The sequence below is a fragment of the Cherax quadricarinatus genome, chromosome 5, assembly GCF_038502225.1.
Source record: "Cherax quadricarinatus isolate ZL_2023a chromosome 5, ASM3850222v1, whole genome shotgun sequence".
In the NCBI taxonomy this organism is placed as follows: Eukaryota; Metazoa; Arthropoda; class Malacostraca; order Decapoda; family Parastacidae; genus Cherax; species Cherax quadricarinatus.
The window spans coordinates 32,860,840-32,886,332 of NC_091296.1; the positions used below are offsets into that span (position 1 = coordinate 32,860,840).

The 25,493-nt window shown below is 42.8% G+C and overlaps 1 protein-coding gene across 1 annotated transcript; it reads right to left on the minus strand.

Annotated features, from left to right (window-relative positions):
- Nucleotides 1–364: 364 nt before the first annotated feature.
- LOC128684780 (diphosphoinositol polyphosphate phosphohydrolase 2) lies at nucleotides 365–25,242 on the minus strand. Its single transcript, XM_070104457.1, has 2 exons — nucleotides 25,045–25,242; nucleotides 365–463 (listed from the first exon to the last, which is right to left on the minus strand). The coding sequence occupies exons 1-2, from the start codon at nucleotides 25,225–25,227 to the stop codon at nucleotides 365–367; spliced, it is 282 nt and encodes a 93-aa protein (XP_069960558.1). The 5' UTR covers nucleotides 25,228–25,242.
- Between the last annotated feature and the right edge of the window lie 251 nt (nucleotides 25,243–25,493).

The following is a 25,493-nucleotide window of genomic DNA, read 5'->3' on the forward strand; positions in this document are numbered from 1 at the left end:
CTCCGACCATTGCGTCAGTCTATTTAAATCATCTTGGAGTGCTCTAATGTCCTCATTAGAATGAATTGGACGGCCTATTTTGGTGTCATCAGCAAATTTGCTTATGTCGCTATATATTCCCTCATCTATGTCGTTTATGTAAATTGTGAACAACAACGGGTCCAACACTGACCCCTGAGGAACACCGCTTGTGACGTGCCCCCATTCTGATTTCTCCCCATTTATGCAAACTCTCTGCTGTCTATTTGTCAGCCATGCCTCTACCAACAACGTTCTCACCCCCACTACCCACAATCACTATCCCTCCCTTCGTTGTACAACTCTCATTCCACTTCAATGGTTCTGCGAAGTAGTAATGGCAAGACTAACCCAGATGAGCCTCGGGGTACTGCGCCTGGATCTCTTTCACCCTCACCACGAACACTGCTGTTCTGTGTCGCTTCCTGCCGCTGTGATGCTGAGTCTGCAATGAGACAAAATGTTATTGTAAAAATTGCAAACTTGCAGTAAAAAGAGTCACAATGTCTTGGTTAGAACAAATGACAAATAACAAACAATTCAAAGCATAAAATTGAGATGCTTTAGGTCATAAAAAAATCACAACGGGTGGGGTTTGAACTCAAGGCAAGCGAGTCCTGAAACAAACTTGCCTTGGGTTCAAACGCCACCCGTTCCGTGGTTTGTTTGCAATCGTGTTGGCACGATTTCGTGAGTCATTTCAGGTTGTGTTGGATAGTTATCTAGTCTACTGGCTGGATAATGGACTCAAACGTTTTCTAAATCTCTCTCAGAAGTGTGATTTAGCTGTGACTGTATAACAGTAGAACTGAGATCATCTTCAGAAATTTCTGCAGAGGACTTTAATTGTAGATGGAAATAAGCAATACTCCAGTTGTTTTCCACTTAATGATCTGTACATGTATTCGCTTGTACCAGTGTTTATTCTACTTTTATAACTAAGCAAAGGACAGGTGCAGGAGCTCAAGTTACCTCTGAAAATGTTAACAAAAGTTCTGAGGAAAGTTAACTTTAAAACAGTTGGGCAAAAAAAAATTCACTGAAAGGAAGAGAGAAAGAACCCATGGTATTGACAAAGGAAGAGAGAACACATGGTATTGACAAAGGAAGAGAGAGAACACATAGCACTGGCAAAGGAAGAGAGAACACATGGTATTGACAAAGGAAGAGAGAGAATGCATGGTATTGGCAAAGGAAGAGAGAGAACACATGGTATTGGCAAAGGAAGAGAGAGAGAACACATGATATTGGTAAAGGAAGAGAGAGAGAACACATGGTATTGACAAATGAAGAGAGAGAACACATGGTATTGGCAAAGGAAGAGAGAGAGAACACATGGTACTGGCAAAGAAATTTACTATTAGAGCTAATATTAGTCTAGAAAATAAAACGAAGATCGTAAATAATTCCAAATTATTGAGAGAGACTGTAAAGGGAGAAAAATAAGTTATTGGTTTTGGCAGTGCAGAAAAAAATATAAAATCTAGAATAGAGAGAATCAAGGAAGAAGACGCAAATAAGACGGTAAAATGAATAAATAGTTGAATTCCAGGATTCCAGAGCAAACAGTGAGACAAAGGAGAACTGGAAAAATGTGAGAAAGAAAAGCGCAGGCAGACGAGATCAACATTTGGTTGAATACCCCCATATACACAACTTGCCTTGTATGAATATTAGTCGTGGCTTTGTCTCTGTAGATGCCTTCCTTTCCCATTACATTGTAAAATGCTCCAAACTTCAGAACACCCGTGACTTAACCTGATTCTTTTTTTCCCTTCTCCCTCTTCCCCTTTCCTCTTTTTCCTTTGGGTTTTCTTTCTTCTGGTTGGGTATTTGTTCTGTCATTATTTTCCCCCCTCAGTGTTCTTGCTCCTTCCCTCTGTGGGCACCTAGCTCCCTTGCAGTGCTCCTCTTTCTTAGTATTTGACTGACTCCACTACTACTACTACCTCCACCACTACCTCTCTTGCTCCCGTCACTGTCTGCTGGCCTATATATACTACCTCCTCCTCCTCCTCTTTCTGCTAGTGTGACTTTGTAAATGGTCCAAGTCTGACTGAAACGTCGTCGTAAGCTCCTCTTTTCTATGTGCGGGTTATTTGTGTATTGTTCCAGTCGCGGTATTGTGCCTTTTTTGCTATTTGTTCTGATTCTGTTTTGTTGATTTTGACAATTTGTTTCCTATTGCTAAGGTAGGACTTAAGACCAGTCTACGGAACCTATGCCGATAGCTTGAAGTTTCTTACATAATATATTGTGGTTGACAGTATCAAAGGCCTTTTGCAAGTCTAAGGTGACCATTCCTATGAGGTTCCCTGTCGACATTTCAGTTTTCATGTAATCCATCAGATTAGTTAAGGAGGTGTCGGTTGAGTAAGATCTCCTAAAGCCTGACTGGTAACTATGAAGAATGTTGTTGTCATTAAGATACTACTTGACAGTACACCGCCCTCTCTAGAATTTTGGATATTACATTAAGTATACTAACAGGCCTATAGTTGCTTACATCAGACCTACTATTTTTCTTAAGATAGGAGTAACTCTGGCCTCATTGAACCCCTCTGGTACGGCATTAGTGGTGATGGACAAATTTATTATGTGAGCAATGGGGATTGAGAATTCAGAGGCACCATCTTTTAGGAACTTAGACGGGATGTTATCTGGGCCGGTGCTCTGAGTTGGGTTTAACCTTCTTATTTAGCGCTTCTTTTTTATTATAATAATTAACCTTAGTTCTTTTTGCACAAAGACATGAGATACACTTACTAGTTGACAACTGTTTGGGGTTACCCTTTTATTGGTATAGTATGTTTTAAACATATCAGAGTCTGTGTTAAAGGTATATGATGCAGCTGGTAGTTTACTTACTAGTGTTGATGCGACAGATGTGTAGTATGAATTAAAATAATTTGTCACTTAGTTGTTTCGTGGCATACCTCGTTATCGATATTTAGTACTATGTTAGATCTGTTTACTGGTTTATGGCTGTACACTAACTGTTTTAGTTGTTGCCAGAACTTTCTAGTGTTATTCTTGTACTCTTCGATTTTTTGAGCAATAGTGCCTTGCCTTTGCTCCTTTTATACGCCTCTGCACTCTGTTCCTCACCCTTTGTAATTCATTTAGTGCTGCAATATCCTGTCTGTCTGCCTTAAATCTTTTTAGCAATTGGTCTCCGAATTTCATATTATCTTATATCTCAGTAGTCATCCAGGGTTCGGTTCTCCGTTTAATCCTAACCTCTTTAACTGGTGCAATATTATCAAGAATGGTAGTGAACATTGTTTTGAAATTTTCCCAGGCATCATTTACGTCCGGATCATTTATGAGTGTGATCCTCGAGGATCACACTCTCCTGGTGAGGGAAGGAACACCCAGGGAATTCACACTTTCCTGGTGAAGGTTGGAACACCCATGAGGGATCACATTCTCCTGGAAGGGAGACCCCCCCCCACCAGGAGTACAACTGTACTCCTAGTGGGGGGGGGTCAAGCTGACTCAATGACTGTTCACTTAAAACGAATGACGCAAATCAATTTGCCCCAAGGTACGAACTGAGAGAGAAGAGAGAGAGAGAACGAAAGACATTTCTTAATCAACATGAATGTCCACACAATCATGTTCAATATATCCAGCAGATACTGGAATTTCTTACACATTATACGATATTCCAAAAAGAATATATTTTTTTCCTGGATGCAACCCACAAAAGTGTGCTAATAAAAACAAAGATATTTTTACTGCTAGGTGGTAAAGGGGAGCAGAGGTGTGGGGAAACTCGCTCACATGTTTCACTTTGGCAGGAAAATCGAACGCCAGACACTGCAAGTATGAGATGATCGCTCTCACCAGTGAGCTACCCGGCATCCCAGGAGGGAAGGAAGGAAAGATGGAGGGGAAGGAGAGAAAGATGGAGAAAGGAAGGAAGAAGAGAAAGATGGAGAAAGTAAGGAAGGAGAAAAAATGGAGAAGATAAGGAAGGAGAGAAAGATGGAGAAGGTAAGGAAGGAGAAAAAATGGAGAAGGTAAGGAAGGAGAGAAAGATGGAGAAGGTAAGGAAGGAGAGAAAGATGGAGAAGAGAATGAACGAGAGGAAGATGGAGAAGAGAAGGAAGGAGAGGAAGATGGAGAAGAGGAGAGTAACATGGAGAAGAGAAAAAATAAAAGGGGGATGGAGAAGGAAGAAGAGAAGGAAGGGATGAAGAAGGAATGTGTGGGGGAGCTTGAAGCTTGACCTTGAGAGGCCACCCACTAACCCCTCCCACCCGAGCCCCTCCCATGAGATCCCCCACCAACCCCCTCCTTCTAGTGGATACCCCGCCTCTCAGTTCCTCCCCTGACTCTCTCTGGTCTCTCCCGCCTGGGCTGCCCCTCCCTGGGCTCCCTCCCTGCCCCCTCCCTGGGAATACCTCTCCTGCCCCCACCCCCCCTTGGCTTCCGCTAGCCCCCTCCCACCCCTGCCCCTCAAAAACACGCATACACACACACAGGAGCCATGAATCGACCCCTGCAACCACAAATAGATGAGTACACACACACACACACACACACACACACACACACACACACACACACACACACACACACACACACCAAGCAAAATACAAGCTGGACTAAAGTTCTTGGTGCGAAACTAGTGCTGGAGCTGAGACCACTGAGTATTAAGTCTGTAAATATCATACAGTGTCTGGTTAATAGTAAAAAATCAGGCATAATCCGGGGAAGCAGATACAGTACCTACAGTTCCTTGGATCAAGAACCCTTCATCATAGTCCCCATTCCCCGTCCTTGAAGGAAACTAGAAAGACAATTTACGACATGAATCTCTTGTTCATGGAATATTATACAACATAGAGATATGGTCACAACATACATTATACTCTAGTGGAGTATAGCCATGATATACAAGTTTTGTAGTTACTGGTCCAGATCAGAGGGGTGGAAACTACTCAAAAAAAACAAGCACATTTCAAATTAGTTTGTACTCAATCGTCATGAACGAATTCGAACACGTTTGAGTCATGGGTGAACTATGATGTAAGGTTAGGTTAGGTTAGGTAAGATTAGGTAAGGTTTATTAGGAAACAGTGTAAGTGTTTCCTGGCGCGGGTCTTAGTCATATAACCTGCAGCTGGAGATTTTGATCATCTGACTGAGGCCTTCCGCTGGCTTACCGGTCCAACCCTTTAAAAACATGGATATGATTATAACCATTATATACTGGCTACCTCACTCTGTTCTGTTAATGTGACTTGTAAATGGTCCGAGCCGGGCCGAAACGTCGTAGTAAGCTCCTTTCTTCTATTGCTAATCTCCGGTTGCTAATCTTGAAGCCTAGCCTGAAGCTTTATTGTTGACTGTTGGATCAACTAGGCAGTTGCTGCCAGCGATAAGCAGGCCTACACAGCAGTCACAACGTGGTTGATTTCCCACTTGTTTCAGGTAGAGAGAAAAAGACGCTCCCTCTACAGAAGACGACGAAGAGTCACTGAGCTCCTCAGGAGTGCTAGAATATCTGATACACGAAAGGAGGCGCTGACCAGGGAAGTGGAAACTATCGAACTTAAGCTAAATGACTCTTACAGGAACCAGGAGAGGCAGGAGGAGCTTAAAGCTATTAGTGAAATTGAAAGAAATTAAAAATATTTCTTTTCATATGCCAAAAACAAGGCAAATACCACATCTAGTATCGGGCCCTTACTCAGACAGGATGGGACTTACACAGATGACAACAAGGAAATGAGTGAAATATTGAAATCCCAGTACGACTCTGTGTTTAGTGAACCACTAATCGGTCTGAGGATCGACGACCCAAATGATTTCTTCATGAATGAGCCTCAAAACTCCATAAATGTATGCCAGGTTTCCGACATTACCCTAACTCCGATAGATTTCGAAAAAGCCATTGACAACATGCCTATGCACTCAGCCCCGGGCCCAGACTCGTGGAACTCTGTTTTCATTAAGAACTGCAAGAAACCCCTCTCGCGTGCCCTAAGTACACTATGGAGGAGGAGCTTGGACATGGGTGAAATTCCACAGTCACTTAAAACAACGGATACAGCCCCACTCCATAAAGGTGGCAGCAAAGCATTAGCTAAGAAATATAGACCAATAGCTCTGACGTCCCACATCATAAAAATCTTTGAAAAAGTGCTAAGAAGCAGGATTGCAAATCACCTGGATTCCCAAAATCTGCACAATCCAGGGCAACATGGGTTCAGGGCAGGTCGCTCCTGCCTCTCACAACTACTGGATCACTATGACATGGCCTTGGATGCACTGGAAGAAAATCAGAATGCAGATGTAATATACACAGACTTTGCAAAAACATTTGACAAATGCGATCATGGCGTAATAGCCCATAAAATACGTGCTAAAGGAATAACTGGGAAAGTGGGGAGATGGATCTTCAACTTCCTAACAAATCGAACACAAAGAGTAGTGGTCAACAGAGTTAAATCGGAGGCTGCCATAGTGAAGAGCTCTGTTCCACAAGGCACAGTACTCGCCCCCATCTTATTCCTTATCCTCATATCAGACATAAACAGAGATATACACCACAGCACCGTATCATCCTTTGCGGATGATACTAGGATCTGCATGAGGCTGTCATCTGCTGAGGACGCGGTTAACCTCCAAGAAGATATAAACAAAGTTTTCCAGTGGGCAACGGTAAACAATATGATGTTCAATGAGTACAAATTCCAACTACTCCGTTATGGAAAACTGGAGGAGATAATAACTAGAACAGAGTATACTACTGACTCCGGCCATACAATAGAGCGGAAAAATAATGTAAGGGACCTGGGAGTAGTAATGTCTGAGGATCTCACTTTCAAGGATCACAACAGTGCCACGATCGCACGTGCAAAGAAAATGATAGGATGGATAATGAGAACTTTCAAAACGAGAGATGCCAAGCCCATGATGATCCTTTTCAAATCACTTGTTCTCTCTTGGCTGGAATACTGCTGTACATTAACATCTCCATTCAAAGCAGGTGAAATCCCAGATCTAGAGAGTGTACAGAGATCCTTTACTGCACGTATAAGTTCTGTCAATCACCTTAACTACTGGAAACGCTTGGAAGCACTTGACTTGTACTCGTTGGAACGCAGGAGGGAGAGATATATCATAATCTACACTTGGAAAATCTTGGAAGGAATGGTCCCAAATCTGCACACAGAAATCACTCCCTACGAAAGTAAAAGACTGGGCAGGCGATGCAAAATGCCCCCAATAAAAAGTAGGGGCGCCATTGGTACACTAAGAGAAAACACCATAAGTGTCCGGGGCCCAAAACTGTTCAACAGCCTCCCATCAAGCATTAGGGGAATTGCCAATAAACCCCTGGCTGCCTTCAAGAGAGAGCTGGACAGATACCTAAAGTCAGTGCCGGATCAGCCGGGCTGTGGCTCGTACGTTGGACTGCGTGCGGCCAGCAGTAACAGCCTAGTTGATCAGGCCCTGATCCATCGGGAGGCCTGGTCATGGACCGGGCCGCGGGGGCGTTGATCCCCGGAATAACCTCCAGGGTCTAGTGCCCCTCATCACTTTCAGTAATTTGGTACCTAGAAATTAGTCGACTATTGTAAAGTCAACTTTTTTTTTTTGGATGACTGGAAGAAAAAAAAAAACTTTAAACTGTTATGTGAAAAGCCAATAACAAAGTCAGTATACAATGTTGAGTCAATAAGAGAGAAGTAAATATCATACCAGAACATCATAAATAGTCTGACCCAGCAAATTTTTTCTCTAGTCACGGGTTTATATCTGATGACTTAAGTTCTCTTCAGTGGTGACATCTGTCGGGTATTTGTGGCAACATACGCTGTGTGAGCCTTTGAATAAATGGTTTAGAAAACTAACAAGTTGATAATGAGACACCTGTGCAACATCTGGGTAGCTTTATTCTGGAGAATAAAGAAAAAACACAAATGTGTAAGCTATGTCTCGTTCTCATTCTGCCATACCCCAGCCTACCATACCCCAGCCTACCATACCCCAGCCTACAATACCCCAGCCTACCATACCCCAGCCTACAATACCCCAGCCTACCATACCCCAGCCTACCATACCCCAGCCTATCATACCCCAGCCTACCATACCCCAGCCTACCATACCCCAACCTACCATACCCCAGCTTACCATATCCCAGCCTACCATATCCCAGCCTACCATATTCCAGCCTACCATATCCCAGCCTACCATACCCCAGCCTACCATATCCCCGCCTACCATACCACAGCCTACCATATCCCAGCCTACCATACCCCAGCCTACCATACCCCAGCCTACCATATCCCAGCCTACCATATCCCAGCCTACCATACCCCAGCCTACCATACCCCAGCCTACCATATCCCAGCCTATCATACCCCAGCCTACCATACCCCAGCCTACCATATCCCAGTCTACCATACCCCAGCCTACCATATTCCAGCCTACCATACCCCAGCCTACCATACCCCAGCCTACCATATCCCAGCCTATCATACCCCAGCCTACCATACCCCAGCCTACCATACCCCAGCCTATCATACCCCAGCCTACCATACCCCAGCCTACCATACCCCAGCCTATCATACCCCAGCCTATCATACCCCAGCCTACCATACCCCAGCCTATCATACCCTAGCCTACCATACCCCAGCCTACCATACCCCAGCCTACCATACCCCAGCCTACCATACCCCAGCCTACCATACCCCAGCCTACCATACCCCAGCCTATCATACCCCAGCCTACCATACCTCAGCCTACCATACCCCAGCCTATCATACCCCAGCCTATCATACACCAGCCTACCATACCCCAGCCTATCATACCCCAGCCTACCATACCCCAGCCTATCATACCCCAGCCTACCATACCCCAGCCTACCATACCCCAGCCTATCATACCCAGCCTATCATACCCCAGCCTATCATACCCCAGCCTATCATACCCCAGCCTACCATACCCCAGCCTACCATACCCCAGCCTATCATACACCAGCCTACCATACCCTAGCCTACAGGTATCACTAAGATCTCATCCCTCCCCCTTGTTTCACTGTATCTTTGTCCTGGCACCACTGCTGTTTCTCATTCTCACAGCAGACGGATAAAAACACCCGTCACAGTTTTGTATCATCATTTGCAGATGACACCAAAATAAGCATGAAAGTCATTACGGTAGAGGACACTGAAAAATTACAGGAAGATATAAGCAGTGTTTTCCAGTGGGCAATGAAGAACAAAATGACCTTCAGTGGTGGTAAGTTCCAACTGCTTGGGTATGGAAAGAATGAATTACTCAAAAGGAACACTGTATACAAAACTCAAGAGGATCATCAAACAGAAAGAAAGGAACAAGTGAAAGACTTGAGAATAATTATGTCAGCTGATCTTTCTTTCAAGAAACATAAAACAAATATCACAACAGCCAGGAGAATGACGAGGCGGGTACTGAGAACCTTCGAGACAAGGGAAATAATACCAATTGCGGTACTTATCAAATCGCTAGCGCTCCTTCACTTGGAATATTGCTCAGTGTTGTCGGCCCCGTTCAGGCAGAAGTGTCAGAGCTTGAACAAATACAGAGATCGTTTACTGCCCTCATAGAGCCAGTAAAGCATTTAAATTACTGGGAAGAACGTCTTAAAATCTTGAATGTGTACTCACTGGAGCGGAGAGAGAGATACGTGATAATATATACCTGGAAGGTACTCGAGGGCCTGGTCCGAAATCTGCACACTGCCATAACAACATACTGGAGCGAGAAATATGGAAGGAGGTGCAAGATAAACCCAGTGTAGAGTAGGGGTGCAGTGAACACAATAAGGAAACACTGTATCAATATTCATGGCCCCAAAATATTCAACATCTTACCAGAAAATATCAGAAACACTGCTGAAACAAGTGTAGAAGTCTTCATGAGAAAACTGGACAAGTATCTTCACCAGGTGCCAGATCAACCAGGCTGGCGGGCTTGCAGCAGCAATAGCCTGATTAACCAGGCTAGCACCAGACAAGCGTGGCCCATGGCCGGGCTCTGGGAGTAGAAAGACTCTCGAAACTCATTAACGGTATATCAACGGTACCTGCAGCCTTCATAACAGTTTCACAGAGGGAATTCAGACCATAGAAACTGCAAGACAGTGTAGAATCATAAAATCAATAATTCAGAAGTATGGAGGGAATTCCGATGAGCAGGTTTGGGTATTTAGAGATGACTGAGCAGAATAGAATGACCCAAAGGGTGCAGAAGTTCAGGGTGAAAGAAAGGAGTGGTAGTGGTCATTCCAAGACCACAGGAGGAGGTGGTAAACGAGGTTTTGAGTGGTAGAGGCTTGAGCATCCAGCAGGCATAATATGAGTATGTTGGATCGGAGTGAGTGGGACCTATAGGCTCGGAGAAATGGATAAAAAGGCTTCGAGGAAAAATGGTATGCATCTAAAATTGTAATAATGTCACGGTACAGAGGACTTGTGTGGGACTGGACCACGTGTGGGCAGACCTAGAGATTCGTAAATATGAAACAAAAATCATTTAAAAAAAAAACATTCCAAGGCACTGTAAATAAACCAGATGATCTCTAACAGTTTCAAGTAAGTGGAGTTTTTAGAACAGGTAGTGCCAAGTTGCCAGGAGAGAATCAAAATACTTTTTTCTCCGAAAAAAAAAAAGGTAAGTTCTCGGATTTTGTAAAACGGTACCAATATAAATGAAAATTAATGTATAAGATTCCCAGAGGGTTCATTATTCACCGGAGCCCAAGGAAGCCAATAATGCGAAGACTTTCTTTGGACTGATCAGAGAATGCCAAGTAGTGCTATTTACGTTGGAGCCGCTAAACCCTCTTCCCCAGGATGCAACCCAGAAGAGTCAAATGACTCTCTGGTGCTTATTTTCTGCTAGGTGAATAGAGGGAGGTGGTGTATAGGGAGACTTACCCACACAATGTATGGACAGGTCAGTCGTAGCAGCCAGGCAACCAAACCGCTTCTGTATACAAAGACCTGCCACTCTTCCGCAATAGGGCCAACATCACCACATATTCCTGGGCAGTAATCATATTCGGTCATAGGACCATAAATCATCAAGCCTCAGCCATAGGACCATAAATCACATGGCCAGAGCCATAGGGCCAATGGTACCTCCACTTTTTCATCAACGGCGACAATGAGGAGCCACTGAAGGCTATCGTATGGCTAAGAGCTGTTTAGTGATACCAAGCAAAGAATAACATCATTCTTAAACAGACGACGACGAGGGTAGAACTTGGGAAAGAGGTTACCTGGAGGTTATTCCAGGGATCAACGCCCCCGCGGCCCGGTCCATGACCAGGCCTCCCGATGGGTCAGGGTCTGATCAACTAGACTGTTAATGCTGGCAGCACGCAGTCCAACGTATGAGCCACAGCCCGGCTGATCCGGCACTGACTTTAGGTATCTGTCCAGCTCTCTCTTGAAGGCAGCCAGGGGCTTATTGACAATTCCACTAATCTTGATGGGAGGCTGTTGAACAGTCTTGGGCCCCGGACACTTATGGTGTTTTCTCTTAGTGTACCAATGGCGCCCCTACTTTTAATTGGGGGTATTTTGCATCGCCTGCCCAGTCTTTTACTTTCGTAGGGAGTGATTTCTGTGTGCAGATTTGGGACCATTCCTTTCAGGATTTTCCAAGTGTAGATTATGATATATCTCTCCCTCCTGCGTTCCAGCGAGTACAAGTCAAGTGCTTCCAAGCGTTCTCAGTAGTTAAGGTGCTTGACAGAACTTATACGTGCAGTAAAGGATCTCTGTACACTCTCTAGATCTGCGATTTCACCTGCTTTAAACGGAGATGTTAATGAACAGCAGTATTCCAGCCTAGAGAGAACAAGTGATTTGAAAAGGATCATCACTGGCTTGGCATCTCTCGTTTTCAACGTTCTCATTATCCATCCTATCATTTGCTTTGCACGTGCGATCGTGTCACTGTTGTGATCCTTGAAAGTGAGATCCTCAGACATTACTACTCCTAGGTCCCTTACATTATTTTTCCGCTCTATTGTATGGCCAGATTCTGTAGTATACTCTGTTCTAGTTATTATCTCCTCCAGTTTTCCATAACGGAGTAGTTGGAATTTGTCCTCATTGAACATCATATTGTTTACCGTTGCCCACTGGAAAACTTTGTTTATATCTTCTTGGAGGTTAACCGCGTCCTCAGCAGATGACAGCCTCATGCAGATCCTAGTATCATCCGCAAAGGATGATACGGTGCTGTGGTGTATATCTCTGTCTATGTCTGATATGAGGATGAGGAATAAGTTGGGGGCGAGTAGTGTGCCTTGTGGAACAGAGCTCTTCACTGTGGCAGCCTCCGATTTAACTCTGCTGACCACTACTCTTTGTGTTCGATTTGTTAGGAAGTTGAAGATCCATCTCCCCACTTTCCCAGTTATTCCTTTAGCACGTATTTTATGGGCTATTACGCCATGATCGCATTTGTCAAATGCTTTTGCAAAGTCTGTGTGAAGCGTGGGGAAAAGAAGTAGAAGAAGGGGAAGAGAGAGACAAGGGGAGGAGAAGAGGGGAGGAGGGGGAAGGATAAATGATAAACAGTTAGTTAAGGTTTATGCAAGTCCTTGTTAATTTTTTGGCACTATGTTGACGGGTTCCGTTATCCAATTGTTATTTGTGGCCTCGAGGGCCATCCTGCTCTATGAAAAGGGCCGAACATTGTCTTTGGGACCCCCCTCAACGATATCTGTGGGAGACCCAATGTTGTCTTCGGGGCCCCCAACGTTGTCTTTGGGGGGAGGGAACCCATGTGCGTTAAGTTGCCTGCTAAGAGTTCAAGGATGGAGGCAAGGAAGACTATTTTTTTTCGGTTTTCTATTGTGTGATATTTTATTTAGTTCTTTTCTTACAAATTTGTGCAAAGTCACATCAGCCAAGGTAATGAACATTAAGCACGTTACATACAGACCTCTTAGACCAGATACCAACCTACAGTCCTCTCAGACTAGGTACAAAGGTACAAAAAGATGCTACTTCTTGCCACACCCCCGCCATAGGGCCAAAGGATGTCACTAAACACCACTGTCTATAGCAGCACACACCAAAGGTTGTCTCTTGCAACATCCCGCCACAGTACCAGCAACACTGAACTGGTCATCATACGACTAAGACCCGTGTGTCAGGTGATTTTCATTAACGACGTCATCAACCTACACAGCCAGGCGTGGAGACAATACAACACAAATACAACTTCACAAACTGTCGCAACAAAGAAGAAACAAATGAATCCTTGAAGCATCTCCAGGGTGGTCAACAGAACAGAAAAAACTGTCCTTGTGAGCCTGCTTGCTTGGGAATGTTGGATGTTGGATCCTCGTGCCCAGTGTGGCGTCTGGCCGTTGTGGTTGTTATTTCTAGGCTGAACTGCGAAAATGCAGATCTGGAGAACATACAGAGAACTTTCAGTCAAGTACCTCAATTACTGGGAGAGTTTGAAATCCTTTGAATGTACTCCTTGGAACGCAGGCGAGAAAGATACATCACAATTTACAACTGAAAAATCGTGGAGGGACTAGATCCAAATCTACACACAGAAATCACTCCCTATCAAAGTAAAAGACTTGGCAAACGGTGCAACATTCTCCCAGTGAAAAGCAGGGGTGCCGTGAGTACACTAAGAGACAACACAGCAAATGTTAGAGGTGCAAGACTGTTCAACTGCCTCCCAGCATACATAAGGCTGTCTTCAAGAGTGAGCTGGACAGATATCTAAAGTCATTAATTGACCAGTCGGGTTGTGGTTCGTACGTTGTATTGCGCGCGGTCAGCAGTAACAGTCTGGTTGATCAGGCCCTGATCCACTGTGAGGCCTGGTCATGGACCGGGCCGTCGGGGCGTTGACTCACGTAACAACCTCCAGATAGACTCTAGGGAGGCCTGGTCGTGGACCGGGCCGCGGGGGCGTTGATCCCCGGAATACCGTCCAGGTAGACTCCTCCAGGTAGGTAAGTCCGTACCCAGTGTGGCGTCTGTAGTTCTTGGTTGTAGATTGGTGGTTGTTGGTGGTGGTTAGCTGGTAGTTGTTGTTGGGTGTGGTTGTTCTTGTTGGTTGGTGGTGGCGGCGGTGATGGAGGTAGCGGTGGTGGTGGTAGTAGTGGCGGTGATGGAGGCAGCGGTGGTATTGGTGGTGGTGGTGATGGTGGTGTTAGTGATGTTTGATCATGGTAATGGTTGTTTTTGGTGGTGGTGATGGTTGATAGTGGTGATGGTGATGGTAGTAATTACATCACATGTATAGGTAACCAAAAATCGGCATTAATATAACATATTTACTTAAATTAAGTCTTTTAAATTTCGTTCGTAAGTGCTGATTATGGAAAGTTGTGCGTTCGTAACTCAGCGATCCCAATGGAAATAAGCCACTCTGACTTTTTGGGGTTATCCCAGGTTCTCTACACATATGCTGCTATGTATGATAATCTGTACTTGTGTATACCTGAATAAACTTACTTATGCCTTGTACAGTGAAAATTGCAACACATCTGAATACTGAGTTCTGTTTTCTGCGTACCAGTTTACCGTGGCCATTTTCTTATACATTTTGTTCCATGTTGAAGGTTGACTAAACTAATTCCAGTCCTTCATGTTTGATATATTTTTTTTAAGTTCCTTAAGTAAGTTTATTCAGGTACAGGTACACATAAGTACGTACAATTATCATACATAATTTAACATACGTGTAAATTACTTAGGATAACCCAAAAAAGTCCTTAACATTAGTTTGCTGCAGTAGAACATAAGCTTCACATTATTTGAATTTTTCTTTCATTTCCGAAACCTGTGCTAAATCTGCATAAAGTACTACTGTGCATACGTTACATTTGTTGTCTGTAGCTCTTTCTGTATCATTCGAGCTGTAGGTACTTATGTGCACAGAGATCAGTGAGATTTTCCCTGGAACATGATGGTAATTGTCTATATAAGGTTTTTAACCCAGGAGGGTTAGCCACCCAGGATAACCCAAGAAAGTCAGTGCGTCATCGAGGGACTCTTATTTTCACTGGGGTCCTCGATCTTGTCCCCCAGAATGCGACCCACAGCAGTCGACTAACGCCCAGGTACCTACTTGCTTGCTAGGTTAACGGGACAACAGGTGTAAGGAAACACACCCAGTGTTTCCACCCTTGCCGGGGATCGAGCCATGGACACTCATTGTGTGAAACGAGAGCGTTGCCTACCAGTCCACAGGCTACCTTTGAGTTCTAGTGTTCACTTCAACCTCCGTGTTCATTGTCTGCGTCTTAATTCGATTTTGCAGAACTCTGCGTTGCATCAGAAGCGTCTTCCGATTCTTAAACCACTTTTACTCGCAGTTCTTTGTCAAGGTATCGCCGACGTTGTTTGTACTGGGTTTATCTGGGAACACTGACTCCTTAGAGGTGCCGTGCTGTAAAGTTACTTCCCCTGGTCACATGGTACCTTAATTAACCGAGCTCTTTTTATGCTGTATTCTACAGTTAACGCATATTTTTTAAACGAGTACCTTCGATCAGTTTGGTATCCTTGATAATCTGGAACTTTACGAGGACAATTTCCTCCACATCATTATATGTTCGCCGACGTGTTCAACGTACTATTCTAAGTGAGAATCTTTGGCCAGTTGACACCCAGGTCTCCTCTGCCTTGTGGCGCTGAATTCTGCTGACTTTATAGTATCTTATTGGAAGGACTGAAGGAGTCCTAGCTTGTTACACTGACACATAAGTAACTAACAGTGTTATTAATAAATTTGTTACTTACCTTTATTTAAACACTATAAGCATATGGTTATAATTAATTTGTTTAGACTTCAAAACACTGACCTAGAGATACGTCTTTTTGACCCCTGGGTAAGATTTGTGAATACCTTAGTATGTTCTTATTAGATCTGAAAGATTCATCTCATTCTCTTCAGGTATATGGTGTTAATTTTCCCCTCACAACCCCCGTAGAAGTTACCATCAATGTTCCCTAGTTTTTATACATTAGTAAGAAGAATTCTAATCAATTTACATTCCATTCTTCCCCTCCCACATTCGTGAATATTCTAAATTTTGACCTTTTCCAAGGAGAGTGATGGTAAAGCTCACTGGCAAATACTAAAAGCTTACCACGAGGCATTAACTGAGCTCCTTCAGTCAAGCAAATGACATCATCCTGGGCAATATATGCAGCCGCTCCCTGCCTCACATTTACATACTGCTGAAGGAGCTCTCAGATTCAGACAGAAATATTCAGTTCACCTTTCGGTTAATGTTAAGAAAAATGGATGTGTATCACCTGTCGCTCTTTCTAAAACCGAGTTTGGCGACTTGTCTTATTCCCTACATATCGTTTTAACAAACCCACTCAGTATATTTGTATTTTTTTTATTCCGTGGAAATAAATACTAAAATTAATATATTTAGTTGAAGCTACATTACAATAATTTTAAAGTTAACTTGAGCGGTTTTAGGCAACATTATATAACATGTTCAATATTATATAACATGTTCAATATTATATAACATGTTCAATATTATATAACATGTTCAATATTATATAACATGTTCAATATTATATAACATGTTCAATATTATATAACATGTTCAATATTATATAACATGTCCAATATTATATAACATGTTCAATATTATATAACATGTTCAATATTATATAACATGTTCAATATTATATAACATGTTCAATATTATATAACATGTTCAATATTATATAACATGTTCAATATTATATAACATGTTCAATATTATATAACATGTCCAATATTATATAACATGTTCAATATTATATAACATGTTCAATATTATATAACATGTTCAATATTATATAACATGTTCAATATTATATAACATATTCAATATTATATAACATATTCAATATTATATAACATGTTCAATATTATATAACATGTTCAATATTATATAACATGTTCAATATTATATAACATATTCAATATTATATAACATATTCAATATTATATAACATGTTCAATATTATATAACATGTTCAATATTATATAACATGTTCAATATTATATAACATGTTCAATATTATATAACATATTCAATATTATATAACATGTTCAATATTATATAACATGTTCAATATTATATAACATATTCAATATTATATAACATGTTCAATATTATATAACATGTTCAATATTATATAACATATTCAATATTATATAACATATTCAATATTATATAACATGTTCAATATTATATAACATGTTCAATATTATATAACATGTTCAATAATCGTAGGTCAGGCTCAAAATTGTTCGTGTAAAGTTAATGACATAAATACTATTGTAATTTCAGTGAAAATATTAACCAATTACCTGTCATTAACGGGGAGGCGGTGACAGCACTCACAACCCGACCCCACACCAGGTTCTTGGGTGATAACCAGATTTATTAGGCTGTTGGTGCTAGCCGTACGCAGTGTAACAGGCATCACAGCCAAGCTGTGATGCCAACTTCCCTAGCAGCCACTAACCACACCATAAACAAATCAAAACGTCACGTAACTTATAAATAATTTTTTTAAGTTAGGTTATATAACCATATAAAAATACATGTCTATCCTCAAATGAATCTGAATAAGCCACTGTGCAGAGAAACCTTGTTTAAATCGAAGTGTTTAACTGATGCTTTTATGTTTTTATCAAATATCAACAATAAGATGTAGGTATTCCTATACCATCCACTAATAACCACAAACAACATAAAGCCAGGCAACGAGGAAACTGAAGAATCGCAGGAAACTTTCAAATCTGAACATATATCACCTGGGGTTCGAGAATGGTTGCCCTCACAGAGACGGAGAGTTGTTTACACTGGACGAGGCAGCTACCGTGTTGAAGACTAAACAATGTTGTCTGGCGGCCTTAACAATGACGGACGAATAGAAAAAGATGTAAACATGCTGAACAAGCTTTCGCTGGGACAATGTTTCTTCCTTCAAAGAAGTTCTACCAAAAGCGAAACTTGACCCGCATCAGAGCTCGGTCCGCATACTGTGTATTTGTCTACTAGGCTGGATAGTGGAAACTCAGAGGAGGATTTTCTGGCATCCTCCTCTCTCTTGTCTACCCTCCCCTCCTACATCCTATACTGCCTTTGTGTATACCCGGAGTATATTTGTAGTCGCGTCCCGGCCCCAGAGCAGGTCTCCTGGGTGCTGGCCTGACTGACCAGGCTGTTACAACAGAGCCCCACTGATCACGAATTAGCTTTGAGGAGCTTAAGAAGTTCCGTCTTGAAAATAGCTTGGAGTTTGTTGGCAATTATACTAATGCATAAAGGGAGGGTGTTGAAGAGACATGGTCTCCTTACACTTACTAAGCTCTCGCTTAGTGTACTCATCGCACTCCTGTTTTTCAATGGAGGTATTCTGCACCGTCTGTCAAGCTTATTGCTTTTATATGGGGCATTTTCAGTGTGTAAGATATGGACCAATTCTCTAGATTTCTCCAGAAGTCGCTTCCGAAGACCAACACCCCCGCGGTCGGTCCAAGACTAAGCTTCCAATCATGACATCTTTCTCGCCTATGTTCCAAAGAATACAGTTCGAGAGACTTCAAATATTTACAATAATTCAGTCGTTTGAGTGAAATTATACGAGCATAGAAAGTTCTCTATATTTTCCAGCTCTGCAATTTCGCCTGCCTTGAAGAGAGCTGTTAGTATGCAGCAGTATGTCAGCCTGGAGACAACACGAGATCTAAAAACCATCATCACTATTTTGACGTTTCCTGTCTTAAGAATGTTCTAGTTATCCAGCCTATAGTTTGCTCCATTAATGTTATCATCTAATAATGATATTTCTCGTGTTCCTGAGATTCCTGTGAGCCACCTCTTGTAAACCACCACCTGTAAATCACCTGTAAACTACACCTGTAAACCACCACCCGTAAACCACCACCTGTAAACCACCACCTGTAAACCACCTCCTGTAAACCACCCCCGGTAAAGAGAACCTTTGATGTGTGATAATGGTACTCCTGAAAGCTCTTGTGCTGTCACTTTTAGAATGGTATTTACTTCACAGCTTCTCAGAGCAGGTGAGACATCAGAGACCGAGAATACACAGAGATCATTTACTGCTAGCAAACTTGGACTCCCTCGAACTGTGTACTCTTGAGAGCGGAGAAGAAATCTCAGACTAAACGTAGAATGTACTCTAAGGTCCTGTGCTTCACTGGAACACTAAAATAAAAACAAAACACAGTAGATGGTGTTCAACAAACCAAATTAAAGCACGGGTGCCATAACCACCAATAGAAAACAATATATCAACATCCGTGGTCCACGACTCTACAATCAGTTCCCATAAAATATAAGAAATATTCACGTAATGAAAACAGAAATAAAGAGAGAGAGGTAGAAACAATGGAAAGTTCCTGCAGGAAGTGCTGGATCAATCATACTATGTGTTGGCCGGCGGTTGTAAACATCAACAGCCTGGCTGCTCAGGAATTCACCGGGAAAGTCTGATCCCAGACCGGGCAGTGAGAGTTAAAAAACTTCCTAAACTGTTCACAGGTTTGTAACAGCCATATAACGGAACATGATCATAAATGAAGACTTATTTAACTTGGGGTTCTCATGTCACGTATTTAATTTAACCGCATGAATGTCATCATTAATTACAACAACAACAACAACAACAACAACAACAACAATAATAATAATAATAATAATAATAATAATAATAATAATAATAATTAGCTTAGAAGAAAGATAACATAAAATGAAGGTGGTGTCTCCACTCCGGAATATTGCTAAAATATTCATACAGAAACCTGTTGAAAATTATCCTGGTCGGCCTTGTTGATCAGTGTTGAGTAAAAACACAGAATTATCACAATCAAGTGTGTGCAGCAAGCATGGAGTACATACTTATGTGTTCCACAATCAGTTGTTTGTCACAAGCAACACAGACTGAGCCAGAGGGCTAAGGATGACGTGTGTGTGTGTACTCACCTAGTTGTACTCACCTAGTTGAGGTTGCGGGGGTCGAGTCCGAGCTCCTGGCCCCGCCTCTTCACTGATCGCCACTAGGTCACTCTCCCTGAGCCGTGAGCTTTATCGTACCTCTGCTTAAAGCTATGTATGGATCCTGCCTCCACTACATCGCTTCCCAAACTATTCCACTTACTGACTACTCTGTGGCTGAAGAAATACTTCCTAACATCCCTGTGATTCATCTGTGTCTTTAGCTTCCAACTGTGTCCCCTTGTTACTGTGTCCAATCTCTGGAACATCCTGTTTTTGTCCACCTTGTCAATTCCTCTCAGTATTTTGTATGTCGTTATCATGTCCCCCCTATCTCTCCTGTCCTCCAGTGTCGTCAGGTTGATTTCCCTTAACCTCTCCTCGTAGGACATACCTCTTAGCTCTGGGACTAGTCTTGTTGCAAACCTTTGCACTTTCTCTAGTTTCTTTACGTGCTTGGCTAGGTGTGGGTTCCAAACTGGTGCCGCATACTCCAATATGGGCCTAACGTATACGGTGTACAGGGTCCTGAACGATTCCTTATTAAGATGTCGGAATGCTGTTCTGAGGTTTGCTAGGCGCCCATATGTGTGTGTGTGTGTGTGTGTGTGTGTGTGTGTGTGTGTGTGTGTGTGTGTGTGTGTGTGCCTAATTCTTAATTGACAGAGTAGTCTCAGTGAGGATTCCTGTTGGAGGAATAAGCCAAACACCTACGTCCTGCCGAGCCTTGTATAACCTGCTTCTTGTCTGCCGGGCCCACCGGGTTTGTCACTTTCCAAGGACATATCGATGTATGAGGTCTATCATTTTGAGGCAGATGTCTGCTATATAGAGAGTTTAAAACAGCAGCCTTCACCTTAGCCTCTGACCGTTCATTTCCCGGGTCACCAATATAACGCAGGAGGCAACAGGCAAGGAGCTGGCCTAATTCATTCCTGGATCTTCTAGACCACTGAGTGGACAGAATTATAGTAGGCTATGAGAAACAGCGCACCAGAAATCAAAGCAGACAGTGAACAGAGACCCCATACAACTATCAATACAAAAACGGGAGGAATGGATAGAGTTTGCAGTGAACAGAGAGGATTCATTTGGTAACTGAGCACAATAAGAATCCTATCCAGAGATAACTGCAAGGACAACACCACTGTTGCTCTTTAGCCCACCAATAAAAACCTTTATCCTTGAAGCATAAAATAAAACTGCTCCAAGAAATTAACCAAGGCTATCATTGGAGGTCGTTACATTGGAGTCTCCATTAATTGCTTACTAAGACGTACCTCAGGTACTGCCCAAAGAGAGCTTGCAACCTATCTGACCGCAGGCACATCGAGGCCACAACCCAGGAGAGCGGGCCACATCCGAACACGAAAAGGCACAGGAAGCTTTGCACTTAACAGATAACTTATTGAACCACTTAACGCAGTCAAAGAGTCTGAACGGCGAAGAGTGTCGAATCACTTCATTAGGTTTTTCCAGGACGAAGAAACTTTTAAAGCTTGAAGGCATCTGGCAAAAAACCTCCTGGATATCATCAACCATCCGAGTCAAGGGGTCAATTGTCCACCAGAACTTTCAGGTACCAAAGTGCACCAAGGAGATGCAGCTTCTCGCCTTCAAGTACTAAAACCAATAAGCATTCAGCATCCTCTTCATAAACTTGCAGGTGTAGCTAGTCAGAGAAATCAGGCCGTAGTTCACAGTTACCCTAGAGTTCAGACCTTCCTTGAGGTTTGCCAGAACTAAAGACTGCCACCAGTCATGGGGACCTTTATCTTTAATGTACCTTTGACGGGTTGTGAGTTTTCCTACTCCCGCAGCTCGGCCCTAGGCCAGGCTTGTTTGGTGCTAGCTTAGGAACTACCCAACCTATCCAAATACAATTAAACGTAGCCAATAAAAACGTTATTAAGGCAGGTAGGAGATGACACATGCTGTTATGGACCAAAGCTGTTGGGGCGATGTTAACAAGGCAACTACGATCCCCCATCCCAAACAACAAATCACAATACCCCACAAAGTCCTAAGAAAAGGGCAGGGAAAACGTATCCCAAAGCTTCCGAGCTTGGAACTCATGACTGTAATTCCAGACGCTAGAGACAGAATAAACCTTCAACAAGGGTGATGGTCACTTTAAAAGGGTCATCCAACACCTGCTTCAGATGGAGAAGGCTCGAGGATTACTTCCCAGATATCTTTCCAATCTCATTCGATATCCATGTGGGAGAAGTATTAAAGTTAACCCCTTTCACATAATAAATCCAGAAAGTCCGAAGAGCGTTTCTGAACACTCTCAAACACTCGCTGGTATATCATCTTATTAACTAGCCACACAGTCCAGCGTTTTTTTTTTTAAGAGCCTGTTCCACCATGGGACTGACAAACAGAACCACAAGCTAGCTGACTGAGGAAGGCAAGCTTCTGCTACCCCAAAACAACACAAGGTAAATGGTCACTGCTCCCCACAATTGTGAAACTGAAACACACCAGCACAAGAATGAGAAGTGTTGAAGTCGGTGCCCAGTGAAATAAAAGTGTCTTGGGTTACCTTGCACTTGGTTCTCTAGTGACCAAGCTTCTGGTACGTGAAACATTGTATAGTTTTAAATACAGATATCTCATCGTAATAACTAGTATGTAAAGGGAATGGTCCGGTTGGTCGAACATGACCAGTAAATTAGTGTTCACATAAACACAGACACAGTACACTTTTCTTAATCCTCTGAACCTCAACCACTCCTGAACTCAAGCCGAATGTCCACATCACTCTCGTTCTAAATTTAGAAATCAACGGGAAACAATGCCACGACACAGGCTCCAATAATCAGTGTAAGCACATTCTTCGCCGCAATATAAGAAATCACAAAACCCTGCACAGGTCCACATTTCTTGATTACCAGATTATATTTCGGGATCTGGCAGATGTAAGGCTGTAAGATTTCTCCACATTCTGCTTCTAACTGCCGCTTCAGACTTGTCAGTAATTAGCCTAGTTGGAGTCGGATCGCATTCAACGGCATGTGAAAGATAAGATGAACTGTCTTCCATGGCACTGACAAAGGTGCCGATGACCCACCACTAAAACACCTCCGCAATCGTTACATCAAAGAAGGTAATAAATCTAGCACCACAAAAATTGCTTGTCATTCCGGTAGGAAATATCTTGTTCAACACTGCAAGAGAGAGATAACATCAGCATTCTTATGAACATTACAGCCCAGTACTGGAATGTCTAAAGAGTTATCTTCCAAAATGGGAGTGGAATCCGGGAGAGGGCGAGAGAGAGCAACCAGTTGCCTGGGTCTGCCATGAATCATATCTTCACAGAGGCTGTCAGAGGCTACACTTGACACCAATTCTACAAGCAGAGTCGTTTTTACCAGGACCAGCCCCTACAGTACCCAGTGGACAGCCTCAGAATTAACCAAGCAAGGCTTAGCAAAACCTCCTTTTGAGACTGGAAGCATAGGAGACACTAGCAACATTCAAATAGTTGTGGGTAATGGCGAACCAAGAAGAACATAGAGCTATACACCTTCAGTCACCGCCCCTGGATCAAGAGGTGACGTACCTCCATTAATACTTCCGTCACCAAATGAGCAGTCAGATGGTCCACCAGAATGCCCCCGCCCCTCCCCTTGACTGGTCAGTCTCTTTTAGGACCGCAGTGGGAGAGGGAGAGAGAGAGAACAGGGGGAATAATTAACACTGCTCCTTTCTATCGGAAAACTCTTCGCTTTGTAAACCAAATAAATTGAGTGGTTTTACTGGGTTCTTGGTCCGTCTAAGCCGCTTAAACCTTCCCACCATGTTAGGTGACCTAGCCTTACAGAAGAGAAGAGAAAGAGCGAGCAGGGATCATAGACAGCAGATCAAATCACAGATGAGTTACCAGGAAATACGAAACATTTTTTTTAGCCATTTTATGGAGTAGAAAAGAGCACATGAAGAGATGGGATCAAACATCAACAGTTTCAACAATAGGTATTATGAGGGTTCTAGAGGATGATAATCAGTAAGGTTCGTGATAATTAAGAAACTAGATCAGCAGCTATGAATCAACCGTTACAAAAACATTCAGCATACATATACACTAGAAGTTGCAGATAAAAGTTAGACTTGATTAAGTTTTCTGTCCTGCTACGTCACAGAACGTAGTCGAGAAAGATACATTATAATTTACACCTGGAACATACTAGAGCGATTGGCTCCAATCATGCACACCGAAATTACTACTTATGAAAACAGGAGGCTTAGAAGACGGTGCAGGATACCTTCGATGAAAAGCAGGGAAGAGATGAGCACACTGAGATAGAACTCAATAAGTATTAAGTGACCAAGACTCTTCACCACACTCCCTTCATGTATAAGGGGGATTACCAACCAACCCCTGGCTGTCTTCAAGAGGGAACTTGAGATTCCTCAAAACAGTTCCTGATCAGCCGGGTTGTAGTGCAAATGTTGGACTGCAAACAGAGGGCACTAACAGCTTGATCGATCATACCAGCAAATAGGAAGCCTGGTCTGGGACCGGGCAGCTGGGCAGTGACCTCCGGAAGGGACTCTAACTAAACTTCAGGCAAACGACGTTAGATTTATTCTATATAGATGTAAGCGTTTTCTCTACATAGGATACCTGAGGTTAGGTTAACGTAGTTTTACTGAAGTAAACTAATTACCGGCTGTAAATAACACTCCTTAAGGAGAGAGCAAACTATGACTATCAAGCAGAACAGGAAACCAAAAAAATTAGCTCAACCAAGCACCACAACAGTTTATGTTCGAACCTGTGAACTCTGACAAGGTACAAGGTAAAAGTCACTGTACCGTTAACGTTGTTGCTAGTGCCACTGATAACACCCATGGGAAGAGTATTACCCTCCAAACACCACCGAACCATCGCTCTATTTAAGTCTGCATCACTACCCTAAATTACAATAAAATATCAATATTATCTTAGCAAAATGGGTTAAATAACACGGGGAACTCACCTCAAAAAGTCCCAGGTATCTGTCAATGCTGCCCTGGACACCAGCCTCTTCCCAGGCCTCTCTCATTGCCGCCTCAGAGATCTCTTCCCCAGCCTCCACTCCTCCTCCGGGCACCAGCCAGGAGATACAGTCCTTCTTCTTGCTCGACACCAGCAGCACCTGCGGAACACAACACATGACCATTTTATGCAACACATATTCGTAACATACGTAAATGTAAAACATAAAAGGAACTTACAAGTAAATCAAAATTTAAAAAAATGAGTCATGGATCATTCTCATCAGTGTTAATGGTGTGTGGTAGTGCAGGCAGCCCAAGCAGTCGCGGCTGGATAATGATCCAGGGCGGAGCGAAACTTTTTCTGTTTACGTTCGCGATTTGTAAGTGAGCTGTCAAGTGTTCCAGCCACGTTACTGTGACATTCTACAAAAGCCCAACGGATGCACAG

Coding starts and splice junctions, on each gene's coding strand:
- LOC128684780 (XM_070104457.1), bottom strand. CDS start 25,227: ATGGTCATGTGTTGTGTTCCGCAGGTGCTGCTGGTGTCGAGCAAGAAG. Junction 464..25,044: donor GATACCTGGGACTTTTTGAG/GTGAGTTCCCCG, acceptor GTCTCATTGCAG/ACTCAGCATCACAGCGGCAG.